This window comes from Patella vulgata, chromosome 3 (assembly GCF_932274485.2).
Source record: "Patella vulgata chromosome 3, xgPatVulg1.2, whole genome shotgun sequence".
NCBI classification, from domain to species: Eukaryota; Metazoa; Mollusca; class Gastropoda; family Patellidae; genus Patella; species Patella vulgata.
In genome coordinates, this window is record NC_065881.2 from 51,415,324 (window position 1) to 51,431,022 (window position 15,699).

Sequence of the window (15,699 nt, forward strand, 5' to 3'; positions counted from 1 at the left end):
TAACTGACTGGTTTTATCGACTGGACGAGGCCACATGAAAATGTCAAATACCTCATCCCCCCCCCCACCCCACCCCACCCCCTTTCTTCGTTCATATCATATATAGGGACTCTATTCTTTTCGAGGCGGACAAGGACAGCTGTCTAGTCTTTCGGATGGGACGAAAAACCGAGGTCCCGTGTCTACATTGGAGTGGACGTAAAAGATCCCTTTGACAGATGGAATTCGATATAAGAGTAGGCCGTAGTGCCGCTGTCCGGGCAAAATTTCCCTCATCGCACAGTGTATGGCGTCTGCCCGTCTTCATTAGCCCAGTTCCAAGCAGAACAGAAGGACGTTAAACCCCATTTCATTTCTTTTCATTTCTTGAAACTAGTTGGGAAGCCCCCCGGTCCCTACCCCATGCCCCCGGCTCCTTCAGCTATGGCTACGAGCATGATTTGCTACTATATTATCTTAGCCCGCTGCCACCGCTGCTTAATATTGAGCGACTTGTTTATTCGACTGAATTATTCGACTGGATTATTCGACTGAATTATTCGACTGAACTATTCGACTGGTTTATTCGACTGAACTTTTCGACTGAATTATTCGACTGGTTTATTCGACTGGATTATTCGACTGAACTAACTGACTGGTTTTATCGACTGGACGAGGCCACATGAAAATGTCAAATACCTCATCCCCCCCCACCCCACCCCACCCCCTTTCTTCGTTCATATCATATATAGGGACTCTATTCTTTTCGAGGCGGACAAGGACAGCTGTCTAGTCTTTCGGATGGGACGAAAAACCGAGGTCCCGTGTCTACATTGGAGTGGACGTAAAAGATCCCTTTGACAGATGGAATTCGATATAAGAGTAGGCCGTAGTGCCGCTGTCCGGGCAAAATTTCCCTCATCGCACAGTGTATGGCGTCTGCCCGTCTTCATTAGCCCAGTTCCAAGCAGAACAGAAGGACGTTAAACCCCATTTCATTTCTTTTCATTTCTTGAAACTAGTTGGGAAGCCCCCCGGTCCCTACCCCATGCCCCCGGCTCCTTCAGCTATGGCTACGAGCATGATTTGCTACTATATTATCTTAGCCCGCTGCCACCGCTGCTTAATATTGAGCGACTTGTTTATTCGACTGAATTATTCGACTGGATTATTCGACTGAATTATTCGACTGAACTATTCGACTGGTTTATTCGACTGAACTTTTCGACTGAATTATTCGACTGGTTTATTCGACTGGATTATTCGACTGAACTAACTGACTGGTTTTATCGACTGGACGAGGCCACATGAAAATGTCAAATACCTCATCCCACCCCCACCCCCGCCCCACCCCATCCCCTTTCTTCGTTTATATCATATATAGGGACTCTATTCTTTTCGAGGCGGACAAGGACAGCTGTCTAGTCTTTCGGATGGGACGAAAAACCGAGGTCCCGTGTCTACATTGGAGTGGACGTAAAAGATCCCTTTGACAGATGGAATTCGATATAAGAGTAGGCCGTAGTGCCGCTGTCCGGGCAAAATTTCCCTCATCGCACAGTGTATGGCGTCTGCCCGTCTTCATTAGCCCAGTTCCAAGCAGAACAGAAGGACGTTAAACCCCATTTCATTTCTTTTCATTTCTTGAAACTAGTTGGGAAGCCCCCCGGTCCCTACCCCATGCCCCCGGCTCCTTCAGCTATGGCTACGAGCATGCTTTGCTACTATATTATCTTAGCCCGCTGCCACCGCTGCTTAATATTGAGCGACTTGTTTATTCGACTGAATTATTCGACTGGATTATTCGACTGAACTATTCGACTGGTTTATTCGACTGAACTTTTCGACTGAATTATTCGACTGGTTTATTCGACTGGATTATTCGACTGAACTAACTGACTGATTTTATCGACTGGACGAGGCCACATGAAAATGTCAAATACCTCATCCCCCCCACCCCCGCCCCACCCCATCCGTTTCTTCGTTTATATCATATATAGGGACTCTATTCTTTTCGAGGCGGACAAGGACAGCTGTCTAGTCTTTCGGATGAGACGAAAAACCGAGGTCCCGTGTCTACATTGGAGTGGACGTAAAAGATCCCTTTGACAGATGGAATTCGATATAAGAGTAGGCCGTAGTGCCGCTGTCCGGGCAAAATTTCCCTCATCGCACAGTGTATGGCGTCTGCCCGTCTTCATTAGCCCAGTTCCAAGCAGAACAGTAGGACGTTAAAACCCCATTTCATTTCTTTTCATTTCTTGAAACTAGTTGGGAAGCCCCCCGGTCACTACCCCATGCCCCCGGCTCCTTCAGCTATGGCTACGAGCATGATTTGCTACTATATTATCTTAGCCCGCTGCCACCGCTGCTTAATATTGAGCGACTTGTTTATTCGACTGAATTATTCGACTGGATTATTCGACTGAACTATTCGACTGGTTTATTCGACTGAACTTTTCGACTGAATTATTCGACTGGTTTATTCGACTGGATTATTCGACTGAACTAACTGACTGGTACGTTTTATCGACTGGACGAGGCCACATGAAAATGTCAAATACCTCATCCCCCCCCACCCCCGCCCCACCCCATCCCCTTTCTTCGTTTATATCATATATAGGGACTCTATTCTTTTCGAGGCGGACAAGGACAGCTGTCTAGTCTTTCGGATGGGACGAAAAACCGAGGTCCCGTGTCTACATTGGAGTGGACGTAAAAGATCCCTTTGACAGATGGAATTCGATATAAGAGTAGGCCGTAGTGCCGCTGTCCGGGCAAAATTTCCCTCATCGCACAGTGTATGGCGTCTGCCCGTCTTCATTAGCCCAGTTCCAAGCAGAACAGAAGGACGTTGAACCCCCATTTCATTTCTTTTCATTTCTTGAAATTAGTTGGGAAGCCCCCCGGTCCCTACCCCATGCCCCCGGCTCCTTCAGCTATGGCTACGAGCATGATTTGCTACTATATTATCTTAGCCCGCTGCCACCGCTGCTTAATATTGAGCGACTTGTTTATTCGACTGAATTATTCGACTGAAGTATTCGACTGAACTTTTCGACTGGTTTATTCGACTGGATTATTCGACTGAACTAACTGATTGATTTTATCGACTGGGCGAGGCCACATGAAAATGTCAAATACTGAAGCGACTAGATACTATGCTGTCATCAGTTTTATGCATCGGACACAGACTTAATTCAAGTTGTTTATATTAGTACGGCCATTGTTTTCAGTTGATGACGTCAGTCGTTGACCCTTAACCCTAGATGACGACCTTACTCGCAAAGAGAGGTCAACACGTTGTTTAGGGTATTGCTATTGGAAGGAAAATCTCAATAAAATTGTGACTTCAACTGTCAGATTTGAACTTGGGGGAAAATAATCAAAATAGACAAAAAACGATGTAATCATATTTGAGTTAGTGCGTTTTTTATTTCAGTCAAACAAACTATTCCCAAATTTTAGCCCAACCATCGACCGAGTTTGTTGACTGGAAATTCTAGTGGTACTTAGGGGTAATTGGGTTTCCTTTTTTTTTGGTTTTGGACAAACAAGACTACTCACTTGTCATAGTTAAGTCCCTTACAAGATGGCTGCTCCCATGAACGTAAATGCGAATGTAAACAATTTTTTGTTAAAATTGTATTTTTTAACATAACTCATTAAACTAGTGCAGTTTCAGTAAATTGAATTTACTCTCAGTATGGTAGACATTCTTTTAAACCCGTAAACACCAGGCATTACGAACAAAATGTTGGTTTTGAAAGTATGACTATCATTCTAGCAATGCAATGTGTTGAACACTTTCTAATTCTTATTTACTAAGTTTAGTTCTCGATTATTTGATACACCCCGGGGCAGCGTGCATTAATAAATAGGCCTATGGTAGCACGATTTACCTAAATCTACTAAAATCCACCATTATTTCAATTCATATCAGAGTAATTTACGTATCAATTTTTGATAATTTACCAATAGGGTTCCCGTACCAAACCATTCTTTATGCCAAATTCAAATTGTCATTTTTAATTTGAAGTCATATTGATTTTGTGTCCAAATAAATCTAAATTTAAAGGAGCTAAATCGCTAATATTTGGGACCTAGAAATTGACCCAAATGGGTCACAACGCATATAATAATGTAATCTGATTGTATATAAACTGATTTACATTCAATTGTTTCCGTTTTGACTCTTAATTTCAAACCAGGCATCTGGTTATTCCAGTCTATTGAGCAGGTTCTCCAGTTGAATATGTCTAGCCTCGTTCTTTCTGGTCACTTGTTGCAAATGATGCTAAAACGCACTATGGTACATGATTCGTGTACCAATGGTAAAATGTTTATTCTGTCTTAAATATTGGATATCAGAAGCCTGTCTTTTCCTGGTAAGATCACAACATCAATGTTGATTTGAATTGACAAATAATTCTTATTTTCAACGTGTATGACTTTGGATGATATTGAGTTAGAGACTTAGCTACTTTAAAATTGGAAGATATGGGTATATACAAATGCCATATTTAGATAAAGGAATGGTGGCATTATAAAAAATGATATAAATGATTGTGATATATGTTGAAATAATGGTGGAGTTATATGATCCTTGGTTACCACTTCCAAACTTGCTTGAAAATGTCATTTTGTGGGGCATTTTGACACGTTACGATTTTAAATTAAAAATGACAATTTGGCATAAAGAATATTATCAAATAGTCTATCGATTATCGATATAAATTATTGTTATCGATATATAAATTATTGTGATATGAGTTTAAATTTTTGGGTAGATTTGGTAAATCAGGCTACCCGCTACCCCATAAAAATATTTATGCCCTAATATGATCTACCGGAATGCCAGATTACAATTTTGCTAGATTATGGCATACTAAAAACAGTTCCACTACTAATGTCTTCCGTCGTAATCATTTGATTACAAAACAGTTACTTAGATAAACACTTCCTGCTCGTATTTAGAGGGGGTTTATTGTCCATCATTTAACCATGTTTGAATAGCGTTGAGTTGTTCTAATGGATAATTCAAGCATACAATGTTTATCAATATTGTAGCTCAAATATTTAGGGATTTTCTCCGGAACATTTTTACACTCATTTTAAAAAGTTGTTATTTGGCTATGCGTTCTCAATAGATTTAGGTTGTCCTTGCTTTCCTGCAAATTTAAAAAGCTTGGAGTCTCGAGCGTCATTGGTAAATTAATTATGAAAGAAAATGTTATTCAGATATCAGCAAAAAATATTTTTAACGTTTGGAGATTTGTAAAAGAACATGAAATGATTGAAATAGTTCCGACATGTTAACTGAGACTAAAGAGAAGTGACTCTTGGCAACAAAGATGAGTTTGCTTCGGGAGTTTCATAATAAGATCGGTAAGTTTTCAGGCTTTATTATTTTATTTGCAGACTGTTATTACTATTTTGTATCTACTTCTTGTTCAGACAATTGCCTTCTATGCTTACATCCTCAAAAATACCCTATAAAACTGTGTGATGTCTGGGATTCTAGCGGTTGCTATGTATACTGTTCTGACATGTTGTCAACAACAGTTCAATTTTGACATAGAATTCCTGTTTATTAGGCCTATTTTAGGTACTATTTTCAACTCCCTCATTATATTTTCAACTGATTTCTTGTGACCAATGACTTATTATTAAGCAGATCATGCTAGTCCGAATTTGTTCAAAGTGTGATTTAAAAATTCCACCTGATTAAGTCCATAAAATTGGTGAGTGAAGCTAGTCTAGCTACCAAAAAAGAAAACAAAATTGCCCATACTGTCACTGCCTTCTTACAAATGATTTATGATACTTAAAAACGGTTTTAATTTATTTATGACTGATTTTCTACTGTTTTATGTATTTCAGAAATGTATTTTCATAAAAGATGGTGTTTGAAAATAGTGTGAATAGTCATGTGTGCAGAATTTCTTGAAGATATTTGTCAATAAAGATTTGAGTTGAGAAAGATAATTGAGCACAAAAATGAAAAAGGGGGTTTATCGTCCATTCGATCACACTTTTCGACCAATCAGAATCAAGGAAATTTCTGATTTGTGCTGCAATGTCCTATAACTCCCTTAATTTCCAATAGCTTAACATATAATAACCTAATTGTTATTGAAATATAAAAAGAGAGAGAGAGAGAGAAAGAGAGAGAGAGTTTAACATCCACTCACACAAACTAGGTCATTTTGGGACTAACACATGGTTCAATTTTATTCAATAATTCACTTGCGCGTAGGGGTCTTTAGCAGTGGGAGAAAACCGGAAGACCCGGAGAAAACCCACAAGGTTGGACAGGTGACCCCACTCCTTGTCACATACAACCCAGGAATCGAAACCACGCCAGTTGACTCAATGACAGACTTTATGATACAGCGTGCACATGCTAACCATTCAGCCATCCAACTCTCTATTGAAATTAAGGTGAAACTTATCACATAAGTTCAGAATTTGATCAAATCCAATGGCTACGTGATGTTTCTTTCATTTTTAAAATAGCAGCCTAACCAGAATTAGAACATGCACGTGATTAAACATCACCTCAAAAATGTGGAAAAACTGTTCAGTAACTATTTCAGTGGTCAACTTTTCACTATTTGTAACAGAATTAGTTATTTCCAAACAAAACAGTGATTGATGATATGTGTTCAGAATTTTTCATTTGAAGCTAAACCTCGAAGAATGTATCAGTTGTAATTGGCTGGTTCCTTTTGTTTTAGATTAATATTTCATATTGATTGAGAAATTACTATTTACATGTCTTTTTCATGTTTTTCAGGTATGAAATTTATGATGGGTATCAAGAAATAGAACAAATAATTTTTAAAATGAGAACTTGACTCTAAAAAGACTGATGTTTAATAAAGTTTAATTACTGCATTTAAAATGGAGATTGTAAGATCTCAAGTGAGAAAAATATCAGTGAACCATATTTTCTTTGTATGTTTGTGTGGTGTAATTGCTTACTTATTTAGAGCAAGTGATTCATATAATTTAAAACCTGTCTGGCGAAAACGAGTAGAAACACAGCATTTTGCGAATGGACGTTTTCCAACTGAAGAGGATTCCTTACCCGTACCAATAATTACAGATTTAGAAGGTGACGGTGTCAATGAAATTGTTATGATAACAAATGATCTCAAATTAAGCATCATGGCACTTCCAGATAATAAAAGTTCCACAGCTCAAGTTCTGCCTCATGTACAAATTAAACATAGAGTAAAATTACCTATATCAAGTCATCATTCTAAATCTAGTCAACCTGTTGTTATGACAACCGGTTTTACAACACCTTATTTATCTATGATGCAAATACGAAAACAAGTAAGTATTAAACATGTTATTTACATGAACTGTTTTAATGGCAGATAATAATTGGCAACATACAATACAATATGAAGATTAGAATTTTTTGATATAATATGAACAATGTTTTAACAATTGTTTCATTATTTATATATTCTTTTAATAAAGCCATTCAGTGGACTTTGCAGAATGTCGGACAGTGCTGAACCAAAAGAGTATTTATACTTATATTAAAATAGTATCTGGGGCACAGCTGTCAAAAATGTTATGCCTTTCAAAATGTTATGTTTTAGACAGTTTTAGTTTAATTTAAGTTATTGGGTGAGCCTTAAAAAAATATAAATTTGTTGACAAACCTTCCCACCAACATAAACAAAACTACAAGCTAGCTGAATCTGTAACAAGACAATTAATATTATTGATCTGGGTGTAGAGTCCTTGTTTATTTGCATAGGACATATTCAGTAAGGGACAGAGTACTCAAAGTGTCTATTGGACAGTCTGAGGGGTGTTATTATATTAAATGTGATTTTGTTTTGTAGATTATTGTTATAGTAACCAGTGATTGGCAGGTATTATGTTATTCATCCAAACTTGAATTATTATGGAAAACAAAGGTAATGGATGTAGCACAAGATTTAAAGATGTATAAAATCAAAGCTATGGGTGTGTTAGTCACATCTCATTCGCTTTCCAAGAATGATGAAGGATTAGTTATTGTTGGTGGAAGTTTTTCTCATTTATTACACCAGAAACCAGTCCATTCCGATGGGTAATACTCGCTTCATTTTTTATTCAGTTCCTTTCGATATTGGCATGTATCGGATGGTAACTTCATGCATTATGGTCCCTGATAGTACGCAAAATCATGTTTTTAACTTGTGGACCCTATAGAGTTCACAATTTTTATCTGATTATGATGAAACTTAAAATATATGTTTATATCCCAAAGGTCTCTGTTCCTGTCGATATTGGCATGTATCGGACCCTGATGTATGAAAAATCATGTTTTTAGCTTGTGAACCCTTTAGAGGTCACAATTTTTATTTGATTTTAAAAAAGACATTCATATATTTAGCTTGTTCTCTGTCCATCTCTAGAAAAATGTGGGCATGTCTTGCATGGCAGCTGCTTGTTATTTCATGTCATAGCTCCAGAAATATTTTTCAGTCATGCTAAAGATACATTCATCTGACAGAGTAATGATGATTTATTGATGAAATAAAATGGAGGATAAATATCAGCAGTTATTCGTTGAACATAGCTAACATATGCTTTTTTTAAAATCCTTCTCCAGAAGCGTATTTTTAGATAGAAATGTGGAGATTTAAGTTTGGACGTATTTTTACATTGCTTTAAAACCGTTTTAGTTCATCTATATGCAAGCACATTTTGTCGTGTGACAAGTTTAGTATTGAAAATATAGATTGTTTGGTGGATAGTGATTTGGAATTTGTCCCTTTCAGTTCAACAGTAAATAAATAATAAATTAAATAACTTTCACCATTTTGATTCAATTGTGTGACCATGTGCTATTACCATGATATCCTCCTGTTGTGTTGTTTCAACACATGATTTTAAGTATGCCTTTATAAATTCATATTATGATTTTTATCATGGTTTTTTTTTCAGGGAACATGCAAACCATACAACAGAAAGTGAAAGTTTGTCTCACTTTTCAACATTTGCTTTAAGTGGATTAAATGGTTCTGTAAGATGGCACCATTTACCTGGTGATTTTGGTGAAGAAAAACAGGATATAGAGGTTGTTTATCTTTATAATTTATACTTAGAGTTTTATTTCTAAGGTACTGTAAAAATAAAGTAAAAACAAAGGAATGGTAGAATTTGGAATCAATTTCATCCAAATCTTGCCTGTTACCATACTATGCTTTTCACCTTCCATCATGCATACTTTGCTTTGTTTTGATTTCTCACTTTAACCATCTTTCAAACTGGAAGCCATTCTAGTGAGATACAACGGCACTGGTAGTCATAACTTGGATTTTTAAAATATTCATCTAGTAACAGTTTGTTGAATCCAGTATTTTTAATTCTGTTAATTTTTATATTCTTTTGGATTTAATATATGAGACGTTTTATTTTAGAACAATACAGAGGAACATCACTGGAAATTAGGATTAAGAAGAAATCGATTACATGTTGGTGAATCACCATGGACTGCTTATAAAAATACAATATTACAGTTTATGGTAAATTGTTTGTTTGTTATTTTATTTATTTAACAAGAATTAGTATAATAATACGCATTGTCATTAAGAAAAAAATATGCACACTTTATTCAAAATTGGATTACAAATTTTTTTACTTTATCTTTTTTTTTCAATACATTACAACGCATTTATATCATCCAATTCTAAGTGATAGTTCTATTTATATCGGTCAATTATAAACCACTCTTATATGCCTTTGGGTTTTATAAGTCCCCACAAAATGCAGATAATCTAACTTTCCAATCCTCATTTCACATGATCTGAATTCTTGCTTCAAAGAAAATATATCACACTTCAATGTAATGTGACATCAATCTGATTAGAACACAGATCCTGTTTCTTTTTGTTTTTTATAATTCAAAATTTTGTTTTACTTGTGTTTACTACACTAGGATCTGGAAAAGTTGTTATATTACCAATGTTTTGGTTGAAGTGAGGGATTAGCCAATGAAACAGTCTATTACGACGAGTTCTTGGCGTGCAATGCACTGAACTGTGAATAAACCACTAGAAAGGTCCATGCTGATTGATTAATAAATTTCTGACATCATAGTTTCAAAAGCCGCTTGTACGACCACTGACACGACCTTCCAGTACAACCGGTCAGATCTTCATGTAGTGTAGGCCATCGAAAGTATAAAAACGAAACGAAATATAGATCTGTATTTTAATCAGATTGATGTGACATCAAAAATAAAACAAAACATGTTAAAACATTTCAGAAAGTAAACATAATGCTAATTTGCTACTAAGTTTTGTAATAAGTTTATAACAGATTATAACAATAAATTGTCTCCAGGTATTTAATGTCAAAATATTTTAGCTCCTAGACTATAATATTGAGCAATATATTATTCTTTCATTTTCAGCCTCATAGTTGGAGTGACTATACAGATACTTCATTTACACTAGCAAGATTTCAAAAAGACTCGCGTAAAGCAGAATATTTTGAGGAGAGTGATAAAATGAAAGAGTCACAAAATGTTCTTTCACCAGAACATATAGTTGGATATGCATATGGTGGACAACGTCCACACAATGATCACGAACATGTGGTCAATCCAAATGCTGTTGTAATGCATAATCACAATGGTATCGAAGTTTTAGACCTCTTAACAGGTCGACCTATAACCAGGTTTCAAGTGTTACAAGATAAATCTATTTTTATGGATATTGACAATGATGATGAGGCTGAAAGAATCACATGGGGACAATTTCCTGATCACACGGCCTGTTATATAGAAATATGGAGACAAAAACCAGTTTATGAAAAATTAGAACAAATCCCTGTCTGCACCACTAAGCGTTTAGTATGGACGAGATCGTGGAGTCTAGAAGAAGACTTTTATAAAAAGCTTACGCCCATTATTAAGAAGGGGTAAGTTATATATATATAATACATTATATATATAATGTAGATTGTTAAATTTTTTGCACAACTTCTACCAATTATATCACTGTGGCACTGAGTTAAAGTTTAAATATGACATTGCAATCGAACTATTAAACCCTACATGAAACAAATTGTAATACAAGGTATCATAATTAGTATGCTAGACAGTTATTCACACCGTATGTTACTGGAGATTATTATTGAAAAACATTTGGGGGATTTTTAACTGTTTAGATACAAAACTAAAGTACAGATATGTATATACAGTAAACTTCGCATAAGTCGGATCTCAGTGGACTGATCCATTTTATCCGAGTTAAGCGAAGATCCGAGTTAGCCGAAGACCGAAATTCAGTCTTAGCTCGATTAGAAATAAACTGCAAGAGATAATAATTGATTCAAACGCACTTTGCAAGCTTTTGTTCATATGTGCGAGTAGATAACATCCGCTTTGGTGCAAGTAGATAACTTCCGTTTTGTCGCCATCTTTGAAAAATGACCTAAATTTTCCCAGAAAGTGTCTTATACAGCAGACAGCGAGTTTCGAATTTTCCGGGAAAATTCTATTATTGCGTCGCGTTAAATAGGCTGATTTGAGTCAAAATGATAGGGGAAAGTATTTTGGGGCGCTGTGCATGGAATAGCTAGCCGTATTTTAGACCATCGAAACGAAACTGACTTATTCAAGTTCTGAACATACTGCCGATCCGACTTAGGCAATAGAAAAAAGCCGGAATTAGATCAAATGGACCAAACATTTATTATCCGAGTTGAGCAAAGATCCGACTTAGGAAATCCGACTTACGCACAGAAATTTAATAAGAAAAACGTGCAGGATCAAAGGGTCCAAACGATTTTATCCGAGTTGAGCGAAGATCTGACTTATACGAATCCAACTTAGGCGACGTTTACTGTAGTTTATATGATATGGCTTCTTGTAATGTAATGTACTTACGGTGTAATTATTGTACACATGAAGTTTAAAACTGTAGAAAATAATTCCTAAACATAGATATATGTCTTAACAATTTGTAAAATCCCCAGAACTTACTTTGACTTCCCTTGGCAATTAGTTGAGTTAGTATATATATAGAATTAGGTCAATTTGGCCAAAATTTATATAATTCTATATGAATGTATAACCCACATTCTTTGCTTGTTGGCTGAATCAGCTCCCCACCCCCAAAAAATTGATTATTTGTGTTTTCTAACCATCTAGAGTGGCAAAGAAGAGAGGAATAATACGTCATCTAATGGGGCACCATCTATCGGGAGATAACGATTATGACATTTTATCGTTTACCAGTCTTGGAAGAATATCAGCACTTGATTTTGAAGGAAATTATCATTGGCAGGTAATTGTTGACTTGATAAACAAAGTAAATATTGTCAATTAAATATTTAAATTATCCATATAGTTAATTGTTTTATGTCAAAAGCTGGATTAAATCAGTCAATCAAGGCAGATTAGGTAGTTAATCAAGGTAGGTGTATAGACTGTAGAACACGATAAATAGGTTGATCACATAATTACCTAATCAATCCAGCTTATTATCAACGATAATCGAGATAAGTAGTATAGACAGTACAGTCAATATATTTTGGAATTTTGAACATTATTCACCATATCTTGATGTCCGATATTCCTTGTCAGATGTTTGGAAAATCGCGTCCGGAATATACATGCAAAGTATCCATGGTCTACATGTTTGAATGAGATTAACAAAGCAGAGTTTCATACTGTATTAAATAGTTTTCTTTGCCTTAGATTTACACTGCAATGTCCATATGCAAAATTTATATGCGTAAAATATGTGAACACAACCCTTGAAATAATGTATGTGTAAACTTTTTGTTTTATCATTCATTAGACTCAAATGACCCTGAAGGTTTTTACCCATTTCAGTCCAAAATTTTGTATTGACAATTTGTGAAATACATGTACAATTATGTCGGGATGAATTATTTCAATGTTTTGATTTTTTGCAAGAGTCAGACAATTGCATCCTGGGCTGATATAGCAACACCTGTTAGAAGATCTAAAGATACTGGTGGAGAAATAGCAGAACAATTCCACAAATCATTTCATCCAAGTCGTGTTCTGATGTCAGTCCGAGTATCCGGAAAAGAGGTTTGTAATTATTGACCGATAATTTACTCACATATTACCTGATATTAATACAAAAGAACAATACATATGTGTTAACTACTGTAAGATAAGGTAAAATAGATATGCCATAAACATGTATTGAAATTAATGTGATCTATTGTATCCTGCTAATGGATTAGTTGGATTTTGTATGATTGTTTTGTTATATTTTAATTTTAAGTTAGATAATACCACTGATTTATGGGGGTTACTACTTTTTTTCTTTTTTTTGGGGGGGGGGGGGATAGAGAAATGAAATGAAATGAAATGGGTATGAAAATAAATATAAATAGCAATAAATGGTAAATGTCTTATCTTACAGCATAGACACCTCTCAATCAAATGGGAAGTGGTATCAGGTGTTCTCCCCTGATAAATCCTTGAATTGCCTTCTGGTAGTTGCAAAGTTATCTTGTGTTGCTAATTGCAAAAGAAAAGGTTGATATATAGAGAATCTCCTACCAGTCTTTTTGATATCAAAAAATATCAACACAAGTTGATAAAGTAACAAAAAACAAGGCTCTGCCGAGTTTTTTTTACTTTATCAACGAGTGTTGATATTTTTTGATATCAAAAATAACGAGTGGGAGATTTTATTTATCACCCAATCCCTTCTTACATGCACAAATAGATAAATATAATTCTTTGCTGTAGATTTCACTTTTACTGAACATTACGGCGTAGTGATACATCATTTTTTTACAGCAATTCAACCATTGCAATGTCCTTTATATTGACCCAGTGTTTCCATCAAGGTCAATTGAATAACAATAGTTAATTTTTAATTAAAAAAAAGTTACTTTTAATAAGAAATGAACTGTTCTTTGAAAATAAAAAAAAAAGTAGTTCCTTTCAACTGACCAATCAAATTCATGTAAAGCGATATCTCCTAAGGAGATATCGCAGTAGATTATAAAATATATCACACAAGCGATATCTTTTGTAGAATGTATTATTGGCTGATAAATATTATTATGTCTCTAACTCATCTTAAAGAAATGATAACAAAAATATATTTTGCACTGAATATCTTGATGGATTTTACAGGATGCCGTAGCTATAGTAGGATGGCATGGTGTGTCTATTGTAGATTTAACAGAAGGCTATGTTTTAGCAGAACATTCGATACCAGCACCATCAACAGGTTTAATAACAACTGGTGATTTTAATAATGATGGTCTCACTGATATTATAGTTACTTGTAAAATGGGGTAAGTTACAACATGATTTCATACATTAAACATCAGTCGGTACTATAATATCAACATAATTTCATATATTTCAAAGATAATTATCCATGTTATTATACTTTTATTTCAAGGAATGCCAGGTTACGGTAATATTCATTTGGTAATACCAATCTCTCATTTCTGTAGACACCACAGAGCATGAAATTTCTTTTTTAAGTCTACACAGTCAAATTGTGCATCTCTTGAGTAATTAATCAGGATATCTACAGCTTCAGATTATTGCAAATCAGCAATTTGCCATTACAAAAATTATACCTGACGAATATGGCTTGTGCCAAGTATGAAATGAACTAATAGCTAAAATGGTGTTTAAAAGCTTACTTCTTTGCACCAGTTGGGGTAATGAAGACACGCACACACCATGCAGTGTTCTATGGGGGAAATTGGTTTGGACAGCGGCATAATGGCTTACTCTTATTTTGATTTCCAAATGTCAGGGAATCTTTAACATGCTGCCAATGAACGTTTGTCATCCAATACAGGAATCAAACTTTTGACCTACTGGTTAGTGAACTAGCACCATACTCACCATGCCACTATGTTTCTGCTGTTTAAACGGTTTAACAATATGAATTATTTGTATAATTTGTAGGTATATTGGTTTTGAGTTGAATAAAGAAACTAATCATCTTTACACTCTCATGTATGCAGCGGCAGTTTTATTATCTATATTATTTACAACATGGTGTCTATCATCGGATAATTATAAAGAAGATGAGGATGATTGAAAGATTTAAGAACAAAAGCGTTATTTATTTAAATGTTGCCATAGTAACATCAACATGAGTAACAACTCTCTAAAGTAAACTGTATCTTCAACATGGATAACAACTCCCCGAAATAAACAGTGGTATCAGCATATTTGCTCAAAATATCTTGGTTAAGATGGTGATGGCAAGTTAAGTTCAGGTGAGAAACAATGTAGAAGTTTCTGTGAGAGTTGTTTCCCTTTATAGGCAAGAACAGTGTGTATAAACACTTGATACATTTAAAGTGTTTGACTTTATTAAGTGAATCATTTTCATGTCAAGATGATTAACAGTCAACTGGCTTGCTCGTGAAAATATCAAATAAACGATGGTGCTCGTCATGTTTCTGGACTAAAAATGAATGTTCATGAATGTGGACTGGCAATCGGAGTCCAACAGGATTAGAAAATTTTAAAGCAAGAAATAAGATAATAGAACATTGTTATTCTGTTGTATTGTGCTGATTTTTTTTTTTTATCAAAGATTTATTTTTACACTATTGTAGATCAATAAATTTACCTTTTATTGCCAGTAACATAGTTTTATATAATCAGTTTATTGTAGAAGTGTTCAGTTGTTCTGGTAAACTACCTTAAAAATTTGTTCACTGGATAAGATC

At 35.2% G+C, this 15,699-nt stretch overlaps 1 protein-coding gene across 1 annotated transcript; it reads left to right on the top strand.

The window, feature by feature from the left end:
* Positions 1-3,530: 3,530 nt before the first annotated feature.
* Positions 3,531-15,611, top strand: LOC126815602 (uncharacterized). Its single transcript, XM_050541321.1, has 10 exons — positions 3,531-3,601; positions 6,779-7,323; positions 7,848-8,077; positions 8,938-9,070; positions 9,414-9,518; positions 10,409-10,917; positions 12,152-12,287; positions 12,923-13,063; positions 14,129-14,292; positions 14,924-15,611. The coding sequence occupies exons 2-10, from the start codon at positions 6,886-6,888 to the stop codon at positions 15,057-15,059; spliced, it is 1,992 nt and encodes a 663-aa protein (XP_050397278.1). The 5' UTR covers positions 3,531-3,601; positions 6,779-6,885; the 3' UTR covers positions 15,060-15,611.
* Positions 15,612-15,699: the final 88 nt, after the last annotated feature.

Bases quoted from the DNA above. Each gene is read 5' to 3' on its own strand.
- LOC126815602 (XM_050541321.1), top strand. From the start codon at position 6,886: ATGGAGATTGTAAGATCTCAAGTGAGAAAAATATCAGTGAACCATATT. The intron at 10,918-12,151 runs GTAAGTTATATA...CTAACCATCTAG, and splicing joins ACGCCCATTATTAAGAAGGG to AGTGGCAAAGAAGAGAGGAA. The intron at 12,288-12,922 runs GTAATTGTTGAC...ATTTTTTGCAAG, and splicing joins AAGGAAATTATCATTGGCAG to AGTCAGACAATTGCATCCTG.